The sequence below is a fragment of the Anguilla anguilla genome, chromosome 10 (genome assembly GCF_013347855.1).
Source record: "Anguilla anguilla isolate fAngAng1 chromosome 10, fAngAng1.pri, whole genome shotgun sequence".
Classification (NCBI taxonomy): domain Eukaryota; kingdom Metazoa; phylum Chordata; class Actinopteri; order Anguilliformes; family Anguillidae; genus Anguilla; species Anguilla anguilla.
The window spans coordinates 13,640,687-13,662,061 of record NC_049210.1 but is presented as its reverse complement, the minus strand read 5'-3'; the positions used below and the strand labels follow the sequence as shown (position 1 = coordinate 13,662,061).

Below are 21,375 nucleotides of genomic sequence, written 5' to 3'. Positions count from 1 at the left end.
AATTCTTTGTAAAATGTGCTATTATAAATATAAGATGTGCCATTAAGCTATCATTATTAATAGCATTATTAACAGAGTCGCCATTTTGTCTGTGTTCATTCAGAAAAGAGTTTTATACCAGTCTTAACAAAATATTTGCTGAACCTTTCAGTTTCAGATGAACAGGTAATACAACATGTATCTCAATTACACTGTGGCAGCCTTCATAACAGGTATTTCAAAGGGAAGACCTTGTGGCTTTTTTGAAAACTCCAAGAATAGCATTTCATGCCACAGTTAAGTTTACCTCAGTCTCTCCACACTTTCATCTTTCTACTTTCTACATAAGAGCTTTATATAAACATTGTATTGTGACCTTGCTCTGTCACGAGTACATTTACTTCTTAGATTTAGTAAGCCTTTACATTCAAAATGGCAAAATCCATTAATATAGAGCTAAACTATTGAAAGTGACAAAGGGAAAGATCTGGGGCTTTAAGAAGGCTGGTTTATGTCCAAATTGCTTTTGAGAGTCTTCCAAAATATCGTGCAGGAAAAACTCCTTTAGATTTGTGATACTGAGGCATGAGGCAAACTGAGGCATTGCTACAGAGTGTTACAGACATTCATTTGAAACAGCTTTGTGTGTGTGTGTGTGTGTGTGTGTGTGTGTGTGTGTGTGTGTGTGTGTGTGTGTGTGCACGCATGTGGGGGAGGGGGAGGGGGAGGGTAAATGATTCCATTTTGTTGGTTTAACTGAAACTCAGATATGAAAAATGCTATATCTCAAGTATGCTAGGTTAGAGTAACCCAATTAACATAAATGGATGCACAGCAAAACATCTCATCTTTCAATCCAAACATACCTGTCCTGGACTTTATTACAGCATAATTCTTTTTTCTTAATTTCATGGTGAATTACACCAAATAAGCAAGATGCACTAACTGGATCTGTCTCTTTGATTGAATGCTTTTAAAGTAAATTGAAAAAGGCCTTAATTTTATGATTGAGTGTACTGATTTAGCATGATTATAGTAATAATGGCATATTTTGTTCGAAAAGAAAAAATGATTTCAGCAAATAGGTTGCTCATGCCTGTCACTTGTGCTATAGGCCTCTGATTGGAAGGACTGGTTAGATTTGCTTCTTTCAGAAAAGCATTATTGTGAATACGAATTTGATTATACTTTTCAAAGAACTGCTTTGATGTTTCCTGACAGGAATCAAACAATTTTCGACTGCCTTGTCGTGCGCTTTTATCACTTTGCTGATATTTCTCTTTATTCCACATGCAGCTCTTTTGGCAGGGGGAGGAGTACACAGAGCCCCTCACGCCCTGGTACTGACAGAGGCCAGACAGGACAGTGCTCCTGAAGAGACACCAAACCCGGCTTCTCGCTCAGCCAGGCCTTCACTGCACTTTTTGCTGACGCGCATTAAAGTTCTCATCATGCAGAAATCGATACCTGGCAGTCAGCGCAGGCCTCTGGCCGTCAGCCTATTCCTCAATAATGTGACAGCTTATTGCAGACAGGCCTCTCAGACGAACCATATCCTTAGCCCTTACACAGAGTAAATCAGTGTTGCCAATATGACATTTTTATAAGGGTATCCATAATAACATTTTTGCGCGGCACCGGAACAACAGAGCCTATGGTCTTCTATTATGAAAGTACTTTGCTAGGGGCCAGTGTAATTCTCTGGCTGATTGATTGCCCTGCATAGATGTAAATACCTTGGCACTGTCACCTAATCACAGCTAAAGCCACAGTTGCTTTATTTCATGTTTTTGCTTTCTGTTAAGCCTTTGCCGATTTCCTTTCTTTTTTTTTATCACAAGTTCGTCAACACCAAAAGGTCACAGCCCTAGCCGAGAAACAAAGATTTTCCATTAGGACAGAATGAATGAACAGAATGCATTCAAAGCCTGAGGTGGATTTTACACAGTGGGTACCTTAAAGAGGGTACCTTACGTGACTCCGATCACAGTGTATGATAAAGCCAGTACTACAGAACATATTTCCTGCTCTCCAAGGCAAATCCATGTTTTCCGGTTTCAGATAAAAGAAATTCATAATCAATTAAATTTCAATTTACCTATAAATCTGGTTATGACGGATAAAGCTTTGTTCATAGACTAATCATATTTATCAGTCTATCTATCCCGTCATTAAAATAAGCCAGAACCTTGCGGTTTCTCAACTGTTTCACATGTTATTCTTACTTTAACTCCTTGCTCATCCCTTGCCACAGAACAGTTAAGTAAACAGTCACTTTTGAATCAGATGAAACAGGCCATGGATAAAAGCTGTTGGGTGAATTTTAGAGATACAGGGAAAATAATGTGAACTGAATCTGTGTAGTCGGCTATGCTGGAGGGACATTAAAATCAGATCTCAAGTTCTCTCCCCCCTCGCCCTTTCTTTTCAGAAGGGACAGTAGTGCAGCCAAATAATCAATTTTTTGTACCACAGACTGGAAAAAAATGAACTCATCCAAAGCTCTGTTTTTCATGAGAAATTCTTTTGCTCTGAAAATGTTGCACTGATAATGCTGCCATCCCTAATTTCACAAAGCCGTTTTGTATGTTTGAAAAAGAGTGAGCTGTCACTGCGCTGAGGCAAATTGCTTCCCATTGCTGAAGTAAATATCCATTAGATGAAAGGAAGAGGTAATAAATAAACAATCATCCTGACCATGGACTCCGATTGGAAAGGCCTATTTCTAATGCTGAGTAGATATGGACAATTATTCTTCAATCAGCCATCACAGACAACGTCTAATGAGATTGCTGTACATATTCTCTGCCAAACAATGACAAATGTGGGGTAGACTGTGAAAGGTCCATCTTATCATAATGAATTTGTGTGATCTGTGCATATGTAATGTAGTGATTCTAGGGCCATGAGTCCAACTGAAGCATCGATGAACCACGTGGCCCAAAATCTGATCATAATTCTGCCAGCGCTGGCTGTGGTCAGCAGCAATCAGAATTAAACAGAGGGGGTTAAAATGAGGTTGTCTGTTGGCTGTCCCCCAGGCCATTCCATTCTCTGCACACAGCTACATGTCCATTAGCAGGTACGGATCTAAATGCTGATACAACGACTCAAAGTTGGCTCTACTACAGAGCCCATTCAGGAAGGGCATGCTTTTGTCCCAATGATGAAGATGAATGGTAATGTCACAATCTTCAGTATGTGATCCGCTGGCTTCTCACACACACTGGCACAGGGAAATATGCATAGGTCCCTACTAACACAGGGAAACATACAACACACAGGTCCCTACAAACACAGGGAAACATACACACATCCCTACTAACACAGGGAAACATACACAGGTCCCCACTAACTCAGGGAAATACACACAGGTGCCTACTAACACAGGGAAGCATATACAGGTCCCTATTAACACAAGGAAATATACACAGGTCCCCACTAACTCAGGGAAATACACACAGGTGCCTATGAATGGAATTCACCAGAACTCCTCTTATCACTGCCGAGGGCTATGAGCTTCAGATTGGCCCATATTTCTGATAGCATCTCGATAGGTTTTTAAATCAAACCCATGTATATAATGACATTTATTTGCCCTTCAAGTCATAAGCGAAACTCACAGACACAGGCACAGCAGTAGTATTAGTTTAGGAGTGAGGACTCACTTGACTGAATTGGCATCCCCGTGCACCTTGTAGTTCTCTGCACTGATCCTGGAGATAATCCTGGTCACAGCGATTAGAATCCCGATGTTCACCTGATTCAGACAGATGAGAGCGCACATCAATTTCAAACCGCACTACACAGATAGTGCATTCATCGCAAGAGCATCCCACTTACACAGATTACCATCAGCAGATCGGAGCTGAAACTTCAAGAGAACATTAATGGGGAGCCTCAAAGTAAAATGCAGATATGGGCTTCCACTGGAAGGGGCACTGGCAGAACAGCAGGGGGCACCGTTACACCACTGCAGTGATTGGGCTGCAGTGTTATGTAATACCTTTAAGGGCAGATTTTAAATGGGAGGCTGAGTTCCCTTTTTCATTAATCAGCTCTTGGAAACCCCAGTCTGGAGTTAACCTCAACAGCTTCAGGACATATCAAGATGTCAAATGCAAAAATTGTATGACATGTACACTATAAACACAGCCTTAGATTAGATAAGAGCAAATGCTAAGCAAAAAAAAAGAAAAAGAAAAGATTTAATGGAAAGCTGTCACTGAATCTGAGCATTTAAAGCATCTGTTACTGATATGGAAATGCAGGAGGGAGAACAGGCATTCAAGTACAGCCAAACACAATTCATGCTGCCTGCCAGATGGGCTATCTGCTCACAAAAGCAAAAGAGAAAATAGATTTCAATATCAATTTTTATGGTAATGAAAGCAGCCAACTTATGCAGTAACTTTTCCTAACTGGAGATATTTATGTCACTCAAAGCACAAAGGGCTGTGGGTACTGGGGGCACGAATACTATGGACATACTGTACTATCACTACTTTTAAAAAAGAAAAATTGAAAAAGTTTCTTTGTCAAAGAAACTCTCTCTCTAGTCATCAGCAATTGCTGATGCGAGAATGTAGTTGTAAACAGAGATTTTTCAAATCTTTATTTTGTGCATGTGGGCTCTGTAATGGTGCACTAAAACATTGCGTATGATTACCAGGGTTTCTACTTGAACTCAGCTGTAGATACATGACTGCAGGGGGACTTCATGTGAAGCGAGATAGCATAGCTGCAAAGACGTTAATGCATATTCCGACATTTACTGTCTCCCACAGAGTTTTAAGAACGACCCTCGCAAACTGACCCTGGAGGGGAGAGCACAGGGAAATGCTGGACTGAAGAAGAAATGGAAGAAACAGCAACTAACTTTGGGAAACAAACTGGAAAACAAGTCGGAAAAAGGATTACAGACAGAACAAAGCAATGAAGGAGAAAATTACCGAAAGAGAAAGAAAGGGTAGAGGAAGGAGATATGTCAAAAAAAACAGGAGGGACAATTATCTAAATATGTAGAGACAAAGAACACCTTCCAACCTTGTGAAAGGATCTAGACGAGGGACAGAAGAAACAGACAGTAAAAGATGGGCTTTGGTTCACTTACCACGATGACAAAGAGTGCAGGAGCCACAAAGGCCCAGATGGCTCCATTCTCCAGAGACAACCAGCAGCTGGAGAAGAACAGCCAGATCACACACAAATTCTGAGCTCCCCTAACATATCTTTACACTAGTACACTCCACTTACCATCAAACAGGCCAGAACCAAAAACCAAAAAACAACAAGAGAAATCATATTTTATCAAGAATTTTGATTTTACAAAATATATTTGAAATGATAATCATACATTAAACTGATTAACTTTCAATAAGTTTGATCAAGGATGCCATTTTGGGTTGATGGAGTTCAAGTGAAATTCATAGTGTTCCAGGTTTAAGTCATTCACACCCAAATTCCATAATGGATTAGGCCTGCTTGCTTCAGGTACTTTGCTAAACTGTGTGACCATACCAGACTGAAAACCATTGCGATCAAGCATGTTGCATTATTCATAACATTCAAGCACAACTATAATCTTTTAGAAATGTTTCCTATGCGTTTGTGAAGGCATAGGAAACCATACCATGTACCATGCAGAAATACATACAGGAAAACATTTAGATTAAGGTATGTCTATGGTATGCATTTTCCTTCATTTTATTCATCCTTTATTTATACAGGAGAGAGCCTCATTCAGATTCTCATCTTTTTTTAATGCATGAAAAAATAAGGCATACTTAAATAGGAAAGGCTTCTAAAGAAAAGTTTAACTGAATGTCCTAACTCCTGAGTCCCGAATCTTGCATCATTAGTAGCGAGTCACATGTGAAGGAAATGAGACGGTTCCTAAAAGAGGGAATATAGGAACTACTGATATTTATACAGACTGGTATTTCCTGCTACCATTCCGATTTAAGGACTCTCATCATGTCCAAACTTGACTGAATTATAATTATAGTTCAAGATGAGTGGCAATGAATGTCCTCATTGAGGAGAGGGAGTATCAAATACAGAATTACTGACTTTTCCCCACAGTCCACAAAGCAGAACCCACCTGTTCACAGAAGCCTGCACTCCTAGTGCTAGATGTATGTTGTATTTCAATGTGAAGAACACTCACAGACAAAACTGCAATTCAGACAGGTTCCCAAGAGGGTTCAATTGTCATATTTATTTATTTCTGTCATATTTAAAGCTAAAAAAGTTCCAAAAGTCCTTCCAAAATAAGCCTGAAAATATAAGCCTAAAGTAGACCACAGCTCATGTTTGACACAATATTACAAAACTACTCTCTACTTCACAGATTAATGAGCCCCTTCAAATGGATATGGGAAGCCCTTGGGGTTGCATTACCGCAAAGGACAAAGTTTTAAACTTTAATGAAGAGTTTGGATAAAATAAATCCCTATTTCAATGTTTGCTACTCAGCAGAGTTACCAGATTGTGGCTCTCCCCTTAGAGATATTCCTTAAGCATTGTCATTTGTTGTCTGATACCTTGAAAAAATGCTACTTCTTTTGAAGAAGTAAAAAAATAATAATAATAATTGAGCATAGAGCAAATGTGGCTTCTAATTCATTATTATTTAAAAAAACACAAAAACAGGTACCGCTGGATGTTTCAAAAGCTATAACAAATGACTAAAAAATACCTGACGGTCATCAGTTGTCATACCCCAATTCAAATTATTTTTATTTTGTGATCAAAACTACCCCAGGACTCTATAGTCCCTGAATGGGAGTGATTTGCGCTCCGTGCGGGCACGTCTTTGCACCCTGATACTTACTTCCCCACCTCACCGTAGCTGTCTAAGGCCGAGGTCACGGACACCACACAGATCACCAGCGGAGATCCTGGGGAGGAAGAAGGCACAGTTCTGAGACGGTGACATTTGAGAACCGGTGGGAGGGCTTCACTCCCTCAGTCTGCCGTCATAATGAGCTAAATGGATTCCCATGTTCCTGAAACACATCTCAGATGTACGGTCTTTCCCAACACTGCAAGGTTTTGCAACAACAAGGAAAAAAAGAAGGATCTAGAACATTTGCTGGTCATCAATGCACACTTCAAAGGGCAACCCATTCATCAAAACCACCAAGAACCATTAACACCGATGGTCCCACTAGCTAACCACTAGTAAGTGCGCCTGACCGAAAGCCTGCTCGTTGGCCATAAATATTCAACATCTGTTAGCCAAAAAACATAGAGCACTGGAAGAGGAAAAAAAGGAAAGCTGATCTCCCCTGGAAATAATCAGGGGAACATGTGGAGGAGGTGCTATTTTCCCAGACCAGTTGCCAAGCTGTGTGCATTCCTCTGCCTGCCCAGACCCGGTCCCAGAGAGACCCTGTTAAAGCCCCCTCCCCTTCCCCCCATTCACACATTCCCCCCGTTTCACAGTGATCTGAGCCCACCCCAGCTGGGGGTTCATCTGCACCATCTCGTCGTAATCAGGTCAGGAACATCCTACATGCCCCTCTCTTTTGGCTGAGGTGAAGACACACAGCCAACCCTAGATCACACAGCTGTTTGTAACTGGTACATTATACTTCTGTGATTGGAAGTGTGGATCACAAAAAATATAAATAAAATTGATTAAATCTAATAAGAAGACCACAAAAACGTCAGTAGTCAGCAGTTACTATAACTCTACAATATACTTATTATAACTATAAATATGTACAAGATATTAAAAACAGCAGCAAGTACTTTGTCCTTTGGTAAAGCATAATTCATTTCAGTGGATATATTTAAAAAATAAAATATATCTTACTTTTCTTGTGTACTATTATACAAATTGTACTTTATATTTATGTGAAGGATAACCATATTTCAGTGAGATGTGCTTTGCATGAAAGATAGCTTTTTTCTTTTTTTTCTTCCTATAACTTCATTGGTTTATTCGAGTTTAATAATACGCAGCACACTGCAGATAAACTCAATTGTTTCCTTAACGTGTCTTTAATTTAGGGCCACATGTTTTCTGTGACTCAGTTACTGCCAGTGACATAAATCTGGGGGATGACTCGGAATTAAATAAATAAATAAGGAATAAAGACTTTATTGACAAAGGAGAAATGGAACAGGTCAAAACTGCTGCTTGATCAAAATGCAAACCAAATGCAGAACATCAGTGTGCTGCACATGTGAGGATGACTCAATTAATAAAGCTTTCATTCAAAACAGAAGTAATGTGAAAGCCACACTCCAAAATCCCCCGTGATCTACTGTAGTGACAATAAATCTCCATGACGTCTTCCCTCCTCAGGAATATTGAAAAGAGAAAACAATGAGGACATTCCTTGCCTGGTCCAATAGGGTTCTCTTGCGTTAATCAAATTTTTTTTATTATTTAACATTGAACTTGTTTGAACATGTTTTGAATTGAACATGTTTTCACTGATCCTGAGGAGGAAGAGGAACCTGACTTGAGCCAAGTGAAACAGATGCCGATGCCGGTGTTTACCACAGACACACTGAGGTCCATATCCCACCAATTAACACCGTGAGCTATGTCACTTACAGCCACACTCACTGTCAGCTGCTTCCTGTTAGCCACCAGCTGTAATCTATCTACAGCATACTGGAAACTCTTAACACGGTACCTGTGAACATCAATCTTCCAAGAACAGCGTTTATGCACTGTCCAATCAGAGAGCATTTTGGTGTCAAGTGACTCTCATCTGTATGAATGATACTGAGCCACCTCCTCACAAATTTCTCTCACCATTTGTCTTGAAGCCCAATACGTCTAAAACCAACACTGAGAGCTATGTGTGACTAGCTTTTCACTGTCCGTTAAACTGATTCATAAAATACGTGATTTAGAACGCAATGGCATCATTTCTCATATGCAACAGGATATCTTCACTGTGATTTACCCTTTGGTATAATAGTAAGAGAGCATATTAATAATATCACATCTGTTTACATTTCTTATGACACATATACATGTAATGCAACAAGTCCCATGCTGGTCTGTTTTGTAAAAAGTTTTTGGTTTTAATACAGTAATCTTTATTTTCCATACTAATTCTAAAAAATAAAAAAAACTGAAAAAACATGTTTTATGTAGTAAGGTTACTTCTTGTTGTGCACTTTTAGGTAAGCACCCTGCTACAATACTTTACAACATTTACATAACTTACAGAAAGACCAGAATCACCTCATTTTCATAGAAATAACTCAATTTTTCCTTTATAGTAAATCATGAACTAATAAAAAACAGAATCAGAATGTTTCAGTGCAGTCACACAGGAACCACAAGCGGTCAAATGAGGGGCGGGACTTACCCCAGCCAATCCCGTAGTAGTAGAAGTGTTTGCTGCCCTCGGATCCAAAAACTTTGATGACCATGCTGTAGAGGTGCAGCCCCTCCACCAGCATCCAGGAGAAGGCACTCAGGAAGAAGAAGTGCAAGAGGATAGCCATAACTTTACAGGGGAGCTGTGGGATAAGAGAGATGACTCATCGGTTAGCCAATAATAAGCATGCATGTCAACCGCCTGCACGGAATTCATCAGAAATAATCAGAAACAAAGAAAACGCAATTAGCAACCGACGCAAGCTGCCGTATTGTTTCCCGGTCGACGCACGCCCCAGACCAAATCACGAAGGTGTGAGAGAATTCATTCAGCTTGGCAGGAGCTTCTGAATGCAGCCTCTCTTAATGAGTCTGGGGTTCCTTAAGAAGACTCAGCATATGCTGATAGATCTTATTATCTTGTCAAAGTCTGGTTGATTCGATCAGCGCTTTTTCACCACCTGCATAATTGCCGGGTCTGATTGAATCACCATCTCAGCGTACTGTTTATGGCTTCGCAGGGTCTGATCTGGCCAGAGAAACAGGAACAAGAGCTCTAACTTCTGATAATATATGCACATACAGGAAGAGAGCACAGGAATGGAGGGAATAACATACTTGCATAGAAATAGACTGTACTGGAATACATGAGGTGAAAAAAGTACATAACACGGGGATTCATAAAGAGACCCTTGCTGAGTGTCGGGTGAGCTGAACTAGTCGTTAACATTGAGATATTTGAATGACATTTCCATGGCTGTAGAAAAGCACCGTGGCAACAGAAACACACCCCCCCCCCCCCCCCCCCAGTCTTCACAACTGCCCAGGCAATGCTGCCAGTCCACAGCACAGCATGCCAGTCAGAGAGCAAAGCTTAAATATAACCAGGAGTTTGCAAGCTCGAATCGCCCACTGAGCACTGTTGTATCCTTGACCAGTGTATATTCTGCTTAATAAAGGGCTGTGTGAAAAACGATCACACTTGAGCCATCACACGTAAATCACTGTGGATAAGTAACATCCTTAATTATCGCTCGCCCAGTAGGGCAGCAGCGAGAGGGCTTGGCTACGAGCCCGGCCGCGGCGCTGGAAGGCTCACCGTGCCCGCCTCGAAACGGAAGCTGATGAGAAGCAGGATCTGGGCCACCAGGATGGAGAAGGACAGGTTGGCGTGGATGTGGTAGCGCTGGTTCCGGATGGTGCTCACGGATCTGTGAAGCGGCAAGGGACAAGGACAGCTCCCATCAGCCGAGTCAGATTAAACGCTGAATACTTCATGAGCCATCACATTAATATTCTGAAAGGCAGGATGCCACACTTCTAAACAGGTCTGAAGTATACACTGCGTAAGGGCATAATTACATGGCAAATCCTTATAAACTGAAATCTCAAACTGGACCTGCAGCATAGCACGGCTTTATACTTGTGTGAGCATTGTCTATAATCTCATGTTTGTTCTTGTATTAATGAGTATACAGGGTGTTTATAAAGAGTATAGGGCAGTTATAGCCTGCAAGTGGGCAAAATACAAATATGAAATGAAGTGGTAGGTATATAATGCAGTAAATTATTGTTTACATCTTTTTCAGACATTTTGCAAAACACAATGTTTCCCTTTTGTTGCTCCAGTTTCCACAAATGCCTGTAAAAATGTGGGTTTAGCATTTGGACACTGTTGCACACTTTAATGAAGTCGGAAGTACAACAGGACACTCACGAAAGGATGGCAAAGGTGACCAGGGTGATAGCCAGACAGAAGATGGAGATGGAGCAGCCAATGTAGCTGATGGTGGACAGTGCCACCTGGTGGGCCGTGGTGAGCTGCATAAAGGGAACAAGTGATGGGAACAGGTCAAACAGTAGTGAAATCAAAGGCTTTTTATAGGTATTTTTCCTGTTCACTTCTTAACATAAGAGTGCCCTGGACACATGTAAGCCTCTATCATCCATATTTTCCTCTTTTGTTCAAGATTCTTAAGAGTGAGCTTTGTAATTCCTTTTTTTTTTGTCTTATTCAATTTTCCTCTGGTTGAAAGAGCACCTCATTACTTTCCTTTTTCATTTGTTTGATCCACTAAGCACTCAGCATTCTTTCATCACAATAGTGAAAACCTGTCCCTTGACAAACAAAAAGCTTTAATCCAGCTAAAAAGATTCATTCTGACCCTCTTTTAGCAAGCTTGTCAACACGCCCATGGAAGAACTGCATTTCACACATTGTACTATGTAAGCTGTGAAATTCAGTTTCCTCATGCCAAGGGGGGAAATGAAATACTCAGCAGACTGACATCCAAAATATAAAATCAACCAAATGACAGTTTTGTTTCCATAACACCATGAAATGGAATTCACAGCCTAAGCCTCCAATCAGCTACATATTCCTCCACATAAATGTGCTACCGCTAGCTCGTTAAGTAATCAATATATTTCAACTATATTGTGTCTTTTCACATTGAGGCTTTTTGTTCCAATGTTTTCATGTCTTCCATTCAGTTGTTTAGGGAGCAATAAAATAAATGTGTCTATGATCCAGCACAAAATGTTACATAAGATCATTTCAGTGGATTGACAAAACAGCTCTCCACAGGACTATAAAGAATATTTCGATGTTTCTGCTTTGTAGAAGAAAAAAAAACTTTTGAGCAAAGGCACAGACGGGACTATGAAAGAGAGCATAAATGATCCTAGCAGCCAGGTGATGCCTCAAACCAGTCGACCGTTATTTCTGAAGAACTAATATAGTGTAGTACCATTCACTCATACAGCACCACATTACCCTCCGGATGAAAAAGTGTTTATGTCCAACTAATGTGGTTATTGTCCATCTTCCTGCCAGTTTAATGTCAGCGTCCCTGTGCTCTTTGGCATAGCTGGAGTATTACGGTAATAATTAATCATCCCCCTTGCTTTCTTTTTTACATTACTGTACAATTGCCTTGACTGTCTTCTAATCCATTTCACTTCACTTAATTTGATAAATTACAGTTATTTGCTTGTGCTCTAGCCATAACAGATACACATAAGTATCTTAGTTAATTATAATTATGCTACGTTGGAGCCCTTTAGTAATATAATATTAACAAGACTGTAAAACAACTCCAGTGGGCGCTTGTTGTCCCCACTGAGAACAGCACAAACAACAACCAACCAGCCTGCATACCCAGAGTTGAGTCTGTAGGGGGTGTTGATGTGGTGATGGAGATGTTCATGTACAGACCAAGCATCCCAGAAGTGGTTCTGGGACATTATTCACTTCATGTTCTCAGTTGCAACCAATCTAGTATCCTTCTTCCCCTCTCCGTATAGTGCTGGGCAGACATCTTTAGACCTCCAATAATACAGGCCTGTGCTCTAGAAAGTGCAAACTGGCCAAGGGGGATGTCTCAACAGCACAGAATGATTTGGGGAGACTGCAGCTCATACTTAAACAGCTAAAACTGTGAGCAGGTCTTTGCTCATTTGAATGGCTGAGCATTGCTGTTACTGCATCCACATCTACTTGGCTTTTTCTCTGAGCCTCACATTGGTGGCATGGCCATCCATTTAAACCCAGTGTTGCTTGGAAATTTTTATCCTCAATATTCGTAAAGTGTAATCATCGTAATGCACACCTTCAAGGCTGTGTGTGACTGTGTTTTATTTTAATTGTCAAATAAAATCAATTTTTCATTTACTGCTGTTATGCTCCACAGTGCTTATTGAGTGTCTTGATTTAAGCATCTTTCCAATCATGGTTATCATCAGCACTTGTTCACTCGGCTGCATCAAAGGACTGCATGTTTGGATATCCCCTCTGAGAAAGGGAACAGCAATGGCCCCAGTCGATTTTAGGAACAATCAACAATCCCACCATTTTTGGGAAGAATCACAGTCCACAGCATTTTAGGACCAATCACAGAGCCCACCATTGTTGGGAACAATCACAGTCCATACTCGTTTGGGAACAGTCACAGTCCTTGCCCCACTTGGTGCATGGTGCCAAGCTATTACCTCAAACCACCCTTGTTAAAATTGAGATCAGAAGGAGGCATCCAGCATTATGATATATACCCTGGCTTTGCCAGTGCTTCTCTATAAAATGAAAAGTGAGCAAAGTAACACTGCACTGAGCGAGGAAGATTGACAGTACATCTCAAAACTCTCAAGGAAGTGTTCACTTCTAATATGAGAGATCGCTGCACTTGATCGCCCTGTAAATATCAATTGATGAGGGCAAGCAGAAAATTTTCTCATCCCGTTTATCCGTGCAATCAAACATTTTCTGTGCTCTGAAAACCGTCCCACTAGCAATATCATCAATCCTGAGGCCTGAAGCCACTTTGCTAACCACTTCCCTCACTGAATAACTACCATATTAGCTCAACATACAAGCTTAGGTAAATTGTTTAAATTTCTCCAAATAAAAACCATCCTTTTAAAGCTTTTTTGAAGATATCTCTAAGAAAAAAAGAGGTTTTTTTTTTTTAGAGTATCCCTTCCAATTCTGACTGTGGACCCTGTTTCTCTTGAGTCACCTCGGGATGAATGGCACACCATTTTGCCCAGACTTATTTACAACAATAAATATATCTACCTAATCTAAGTACACCACTATTTATCAAAATAAGAGTGGAAGCAGAATCTCTTTTTCTTTAAAAACATTTCACAGTTAGATGGGCAGGCTCCCATGGTTTCAATTAAGAAAGACAAAATTGAGAAACAGTATTGTTCTTAGTCCCTGTATCCCTACATTTATTTACTTTTATCTTAGATGCCATGCAGATTCAATTGTTTTACATTCCCTTCACGGTAAATAACAGGGAAAGCAAAAACAATGCTTTTCTTAATGGCTTCTCCTTACTAGTAATGAGGGGAATGGTGGTTTAAATACACATTAACTCAGCATCTGGGTAAAATGTGCATTTGAACTTCAAAGTTAACAAAATGAGTTATACCAAGCATTGTGTAAAATGTGCATTTGAACTATTTATAGAATTGCTTGGTATAACTAATTAGTTATACCAAGCAATTCTATAAATAGCTCATTAGTGATGTGAAAAAGCACCGCACTGAGAACAATACATCTAAGGTAAGCTAAGGTGAGTAACATAAATCTCTCAGAGATTTATTTTTTTTCTAACAGAGTTACCTTTTTACTCACATAATTCAGCATATTAATCTTGATAGGTTAATATATTGCTTAAAACAAAATAAAAGCACAAATAAATTCAGTGAGTTTCGACAGTATCGCTCTATTGGAAATAAAATAAATAGTTTTGTTTTTTTTTGGACTGGGAACAAAAAATTTCTGAAATGTCCAACATTTTATCTAACTACATGACATCTCAGACAAACAGAAAAATAATATATGCTCATTCCAAAAATTTCCACATAATTCTGCTTGTGCAATAGTATTCGACATAGTTTGAAATGTACAGAAACCGTCTTGCACAAGGAATGTCTTATCTCATCTTGACTCACCTGAGCTGTCTGTGCACTATGGGTAGGCAGAACTTTAATCGTGGACACACAGCGCCATCTGCAGGACTTCAAGAGTATACAGCAATTCACCACACCTTAACTGAACGCCCAATCTAAAATTTCACATTGTAAACATTGCAATCGCACAAAAAATGTCTCTCATCCTCTGCGCAGCCTTGTCCAATTCAGGTTTCACTTGCCTTTTCAATCTCGACGACAATCGTCAAGGGTGCGGAGGATGTTAAACAAAAGTGAGGGAAATGACCAGCAGTGGAATGAGCATGTCCCTGACCCAATAATATTCTGAGCTAAGAGCCATACCACTGTCGCTGCATATAAAATACACTGACAAGTGCACTTCACTGGTGACATGATATCAGCCTCTGATTGCTACACTTCTGTCAGCCATCAATTCAAAATGATGATATTTTTAGAGGTATTGCAGTGCCACCGAGCACAGAGACAGAACATTATTTGCGTATAGTTTAGTACAGATACACACACACAAACGCACATTCCCACATGCACACATGCACGCGCACACACACACACACACACACACACACACAAATTCAACCTGCCACCTAATCGTCAACCAGTTTATTTGGTTAAAAACTGGTCTCTCCCTCTCTACCTCAGCTAATGTGTGGACAGCATTCTGGAGCAAATGCACATTGGTGGTGGCTGGGGTGAGTTCCCCTTATTATTATTATTATTATTATTATTATTATTATTAATAATAATAATAAGAAACAAATATAATTAAGATATTGCATAAAAATTTGCATTTGGGGGGAGGTGATTTATGGTGGAAAAAATAATTTGTGAATCAAAATAATCCCTGGAAGGCTAGTCCCTGGTAACCAATGACTGCCTCCACCCATAGTTAAGCAAGGCCTCACTATGTATATGTGTGTGTATGTGTGTGTGTGTGTGTGTCCTTTGGCAATACAACCCTGGTTGTCCTGCCAATAAAGCACCATTGAACTGAACTGAACTGCACTGAGAGAGAAGGAGAGAGAGAGAGACCGAACATTAAGAAAGAACAGTAAGAACAGTGTGAAAAACAGATTGTTTGCGTGTGGGTTAGCCCTAGATGTGGAAGACTCTGCACAGGAGGTAATAACAGTGTTGGCCTTGTCTCTTTCTTCGCTTTGGCAGTATAAACGTTCACGGGTTCCCCAGGGGAACTTACGCACATGGCCCTGCTGTAGCTCCACAGGAAAGACCCCCACGATGGCTCTGCCACGGTGGGCCAGGTCAAAGCACAACTGCAGCGCTTTTCCCTGGCCTTATTTAGGTCAAACCACAAACAACGTTTCTGGACTTGTATTGTAATAGTAGCTCACACTGCTAGCAATGACCACATTTGTTTGTGCACATTTTTTTTTTTTTTTTTTGGCAGTAAGTTATTTTGAGTCTTTGGCATAGATGTATACATTTAGATATTACATTTAGGGTGCCTTGTAATTAAGTCGACCAAAAAACCGAGACTTTCTCGAAACGGCAAGCTGGGGGTGTTCACTCGCATGGGTAGGATGGAGATGGCCGCTAATTAAAGCCCTTTTCGAGGGACAGTGCATCAAAGCTGTGGGAAGTGGTCACATTACTGAAATGCAACACAGCTGAGGTTTCTCTCTTAAGCACCCCAGTGAGAGGCAGTGAAACAGCACGGAGAGATCTCCAAGAGGGAGAACCTGCTTGCCAAACCGATTAGCTATCTTGCTGAAAACTATTATTACCGCCATAGAAACACACATCAGAGGTGAGGCTCGCACACAGGAAGGCTAAGAGGATGCAGGCCTTGCTACCAATTTGCTACTGATGAAAACGGATACATCCTCAAAGTATCTTCAGATACTCTGTGACCTCTGTTTCGATGACAATTATCCTCCAAATCAACATGGGGCAGATACAAGGGTACTACAATAAACAGATTACGAAATGAGGATGTAAACAGGAACCTGAAATTTAAACAAGCATATTGTCCTAGAATGGAACTGGTTTCCTTTTTTTGTTGGACCACATCTAAACTGTACAAAACATATCAATCTTGGACATCCGAATAAAACAAAACCGTATATCAACTTCATTGACAAATTACTGAACAGCCACAACTAAACTGTGAACAAAATGAAAACAAAATAATTATCTGATGTTACCTCAGATTACTACTGTGCATTGCATGTATTTATGAAACCTAATATCCAATGCAAATAAATAAGAGCCTTATGACTAATTGAAACATTAGCCACTGCGCCACAGTGTTCATGTTGTTAGCTTGCCTTCTCCAGCTCTTCCACCCTTGAGCACCTGCCACCGTTCACTTAGCAAGACAGCTTGCTGCTTTTCATTCAGCTGCTGTAGGAGCAGATCTTAATGCTACTTTCTACAGAGCATGCTCACTCTGTGCTGGCTTTTATGAAGTCAAACATTACTCCATGTTCTTTCTCACAATCCGACTCACGTTTGTGAGTAGGACCACTACCCCTCTTCATGACAGAGACACTGGATAGGATTACTTTTTTTTCCTTGGTGATGTAATTCTTTTGCCTGGATTGAACCAACATTAGTCCTAAAATTGACTTGCAAGCAAATACAATATTTTTTCTTTTCAAAAATGTTTTTTGAGAGTTCCACAATCGTTCTTTCATACTTAACAGTTAAGGACAAATGTTGACAGAGTCCAGGCCTAAGAGGGGAGGGCACCTGTGCTGACAGTTGCAGTGTGAGGGAGAAAGGAGCCTGGCACAAACTGCCCCATTGGGGTGGGGGTGCGGTTTCAGGAGTGGGCAGAAAGTGAAACCCTGAGACAGGCACAAACAGCTGGTCTCTGAACAGCAGGCTTGCCGGAGTTACGCATCTTCCCATCAGATATGAGGGAGACCAGCTGCCAGCTGACATCTCTTACCGCATGCTCAGGCACGCTTCTCAATGTGCTTTCATATGTACGCACTTAACCCCAAATTACCCATTTTTACAGAGTGCTTGCCTGTTATACCGACATACATAATTTGTATTTTGTCATTAGATTTTATATAGAATTATATTTATGTAGAATTATTAGGCTTAGCTGGTAAGTATACCACATACTCAGAATGACAGTGTCAAAAGTCCTTGACTTTCATAATACCAAGCTTCCTGCTTACAAGATCAAGTCCAGGACAATGGTTTCCTAGTGTTAGGTCATTAAGCTTTCTTATATGATTAATGTCAGCTAGCTTGAAGGCTAGCAATTGTACACTTTTTCAAAGGATGTTTCCCTTGGCTTAGCTCCTTGTGTCTGCCATAACACTTACTGATTCTGTTCTGCATATACCTCCAAAATATGCCCTTCCTGCCCCTCCAATAAAAAAATACACTTTCATTCTTGAAAGAGATGATTGACATTTTAAGCTGAAACCAGTCTCCTACAGTCATAAATGCATTCCATTGCATTGACCCACATCTTTAGCCATAACTGTGAGTGCACCATCAGGGACCAGATCTGTTGGCTATGCCTACCTCACACACCATGTGGTTTCTATCCCATCGCTTGCCTGTAATAAAATCCACTTGTAAAAACCTACACAGATTTTAGTGCTTGGCAAAGGGATTTGTAAAAATACACAGTTCCCCATTCACCTAAGCGTACTCACCTGTGAAAAATTTTCCACAAACCTTTCAGTCATCAAACAATGTAGCAACTACACAGTGATTTTATGGTGTCCTCAAACTGAGTGATGGTAGTTCTCTGTACTCTAGATCCATGTCAGAAAAGAATAAGATATTTCTGAGCAGGAAAATATCAGGAGAAAAGGATGAGAGGAGAGAAAAATAGCCTCTGGACCACACCAAGGCCCCTTGTCCACAGGCAGTCCACACAGAGCCCCAAACAGCACACTTCATCATGGTAGACCACAGCGATTTAATAATAAACCACCACTAAAGCGGAGGCTTTACTACGTGGTCACAAATGGCCCAAGGGACCTGGTGGACAAACACGCTGGGGATTCAGTAATTCCCAAGCAACAGCGCCATCTAGCTTTGTCCTTGTTCATCATCCCTGCGATGCACTGAGGTGCAACTGAGCATAAGATTTACCTGCACGGTCTACACCAGGGGGAGGTAACCTTGGCCCTGGGATACTTAAAATCTGAAAACCTTTTCCTATGTCTTCTCTAGTAATGAAATAGTAAAACCCTCTTGAGAACATAGCACTATTATGGCCACTGACCTACCCACTGACCTACCCAAATACAGAATTAAGGAACAGACAGTGTGTTCAGCAGCATAAAAGAACAGGGTAGCTTAGTCATTGCCTACAGCAGAGGTTCCCAAACCCTTTAAACTCAAGGCCCCTAAAATCACCAGCTTGTGACTGGGGACAGCCAACTCAGTAAAATGGATAACTTTTGACACTTAGCCAAGACCCACTACAGACTAGAATGTATTAGATATTTAAACCACAAACATATGGAAGTATGTAAAAATCAGTGATATACAATATCCGTGTTATTTATAAATTACACTAATAAAATGGAAATTCAAACTCTTAAAGGGTAAAATATTTTCCCCATTTTGTTGAGGACCCCTGGGCAAGACTCCTTCAGGTTCCCCATAGGTCTCCGCGCCACAGTTTAGAAATCCCAATTCAGGAATTAAGCACATTGCTTTAGCATATCTGTGGGATGACATCACGAGAGAAGCTCTTACCTCCACTGGCACCACCTGCATGAGAATGGCAAAGTTGGTGAGGTGGTTACACAGACAGATGGAGTAAGACAGGTTCCCGCCAGACCGGACACAGCCCTCGTTGGACCACACGCCTTCCTTGTTACTGATGGATAACACAGACATTTGGCTGAGTTCACTCACCACTCACCACTCCAGATTCAGCCTCCAAACATACAGAACTGCTCCTCCAAGACCAGCTAATGAGCGTCAGAATTCCCTCCATAATATTTGAGAACAGTTTCACAAGGAGAGCGCTCGTCTCTAACAAGCGTGTCATATTTTTGGAATTGATTTCATGACCCACAGGGAGAGAAGCACGGAATGCCATGGCCCCAGTGCCAAAATGCATACCGCAACGTTTGGTTAATTTTTTTTAAAAGCAATAAAAAGAGCTCTTTCGTCAGGTTATTGCTACTCCAAGCACAAGGCACAACTTACTGAGCCAAAGATCAGGGCCTTATCTAGATCATGCAAGTAACAGAAGCTTGTGTGCACAACAGAACAGAGACCATTTAAATTAAAATTAATGTAGACTTCCTTCCTTACATTACATACAGTCTGTCTTTTAGTGAACATATTTTACTTAACTGCAGGGTAAAACATCCAGTCACTTTACAGCAGGGTTGTCCAATAGTATTAAAAATAATTGTTTTAGCTCAGCACCAAGACACCTGATTCTACTCATTAAGTCCTTGATTGAAAACCACAATTAGTCAGTTAGTTGAATCAGATGTCACAGTGCTGGGCTAAAACAAAAACCTGCCAACCCTTTGTGGATAAGACTGGACACCACTGCTTTAAGGGCTTCGTACACCCCTAAGAGGGTTGGCCAGCTTAAATTTGCATATGATAATGCAGGTATTTTTATAGACCAATATCTCAATCATTACCATATGTAAATCAAGAACTATCGTTAAGAACTCACCTGTAGTCTAGGAAGGCGCAGTAGAGGAAGACCTTGTTGCTCTGATTTGAGGCAATACTGTACTGTTCTTTATTCTGGAAATAGGAAATATCTGTCATTATTTTGTTGTCTGTACAAACTTAATGGGACCTCCCCACACAAAAGAATGGTTTTCCTACATGTTTCTCATTGCTCACATTATGTCTGTTCATTTTCCATGCCTTATGCATATTGAAAGGTATTGCATTCTTCAGCATGAAATGCACCTCTTTAACAAACTATTTTATAGCATACATTTGCTAAAGTAATTATCAACGAAAGACAATAAACATAAACTGTCAAAAAATATGCAATTTCAGTAATTTTCCCCATCCCACTGTACGCTTGATGTTTAAACCATTACCCTGTTAAAAGGTAATGCTGCGAGTGACTTTGACTAATTGCTGAACTCCAGTTGTGTCTCTTCTAACCAATGCCATAACCCAGCAGGCCTTTCCTGTGGTATTATAGGAGACCAACATAATTCACCCTCAAAACCATTCCACTTTGAGGGAGTTGAGTCAAGCGAGTAATTACCTCAGTTTCAGCCAGTCAGAAATGGCTTGGAACAAACACAAGATGCCCCTGAAGCACTGCAGTTGACTTAATTGAACCAGCGGTTAGCTAAATGGATCGATGGGTGAAAGAGCGTTCCAGGAGAGCGGAGGTAGGATTAATTATGCGATATGTTGTCTTCGTGAGTCTCCTAAGATTGGCCCTCAGGCCCGGCGATGACCCTCTACAAGTCTTGTTGATGTGCATGTAAGAGTGGCATGTACACTGTACACAGCCATGAAGGGAGGGTGGGGGGGGGGAACAACCGTAAATTCCCCAAAGGGCCCCACAAAGAGCAAGCTTCAGTAACGCCCCACAAATCAGAGACTCTTGGCAATCCATTGGCTCAGTTCAGTGAGTCCCCCAGTGC

The 21,375-nt window shown here is 40.7% G+C and overlaps 1 protein-coding gene across 4 annotated transcripts in view; it reads right to left on the bottom strand.

Moving 5' to 3' along the window:
- Nucleotides 1-21,375, bottom strand: part of adgrd1 (adhesion G protein-coupled receptor D1) — a 53,581-nt gene that overhangs the window by 6,171 nt on the left and 26,035 nt on the right. For all 4 annotated transcript variants that reach the window (XM_035436010.1, XM_035436011.1, XM_035436012.1 and 1 more), the window contains 8 exons: nt 20,433-20,506; nt 19,487-19,610; nt 11,049-11,152; nt 10,431-10,542; nt 9,321-9,474; nt 6,815-6,881; nt 5,093-5,159; nt 3,648-3,739 (listed from right to left, as the gene is read on the bottom strand). In XM_035436010.1, the coding sequence (XP_035291901.1) occupies nt 3,648-3,739; nt 5,093-5,159; nt 6,815-6,881; nt 9,321-9,474; nt 10,431-10,542; nt 11,049-11,152; nt 19,487-19,610; nt 20,433-20,506 (794 nt within the window). The remainder of the gene's footprint in view (nt 1-3,647; nt 3,740-5,092; nt 5,160-6,814; nt 6,882-9,320; nt 9,475-10,430; nt 10,543-11,048; nt 11,153-19,486; nt 19,611-20,432; nt 20,507-21,375) is intronic.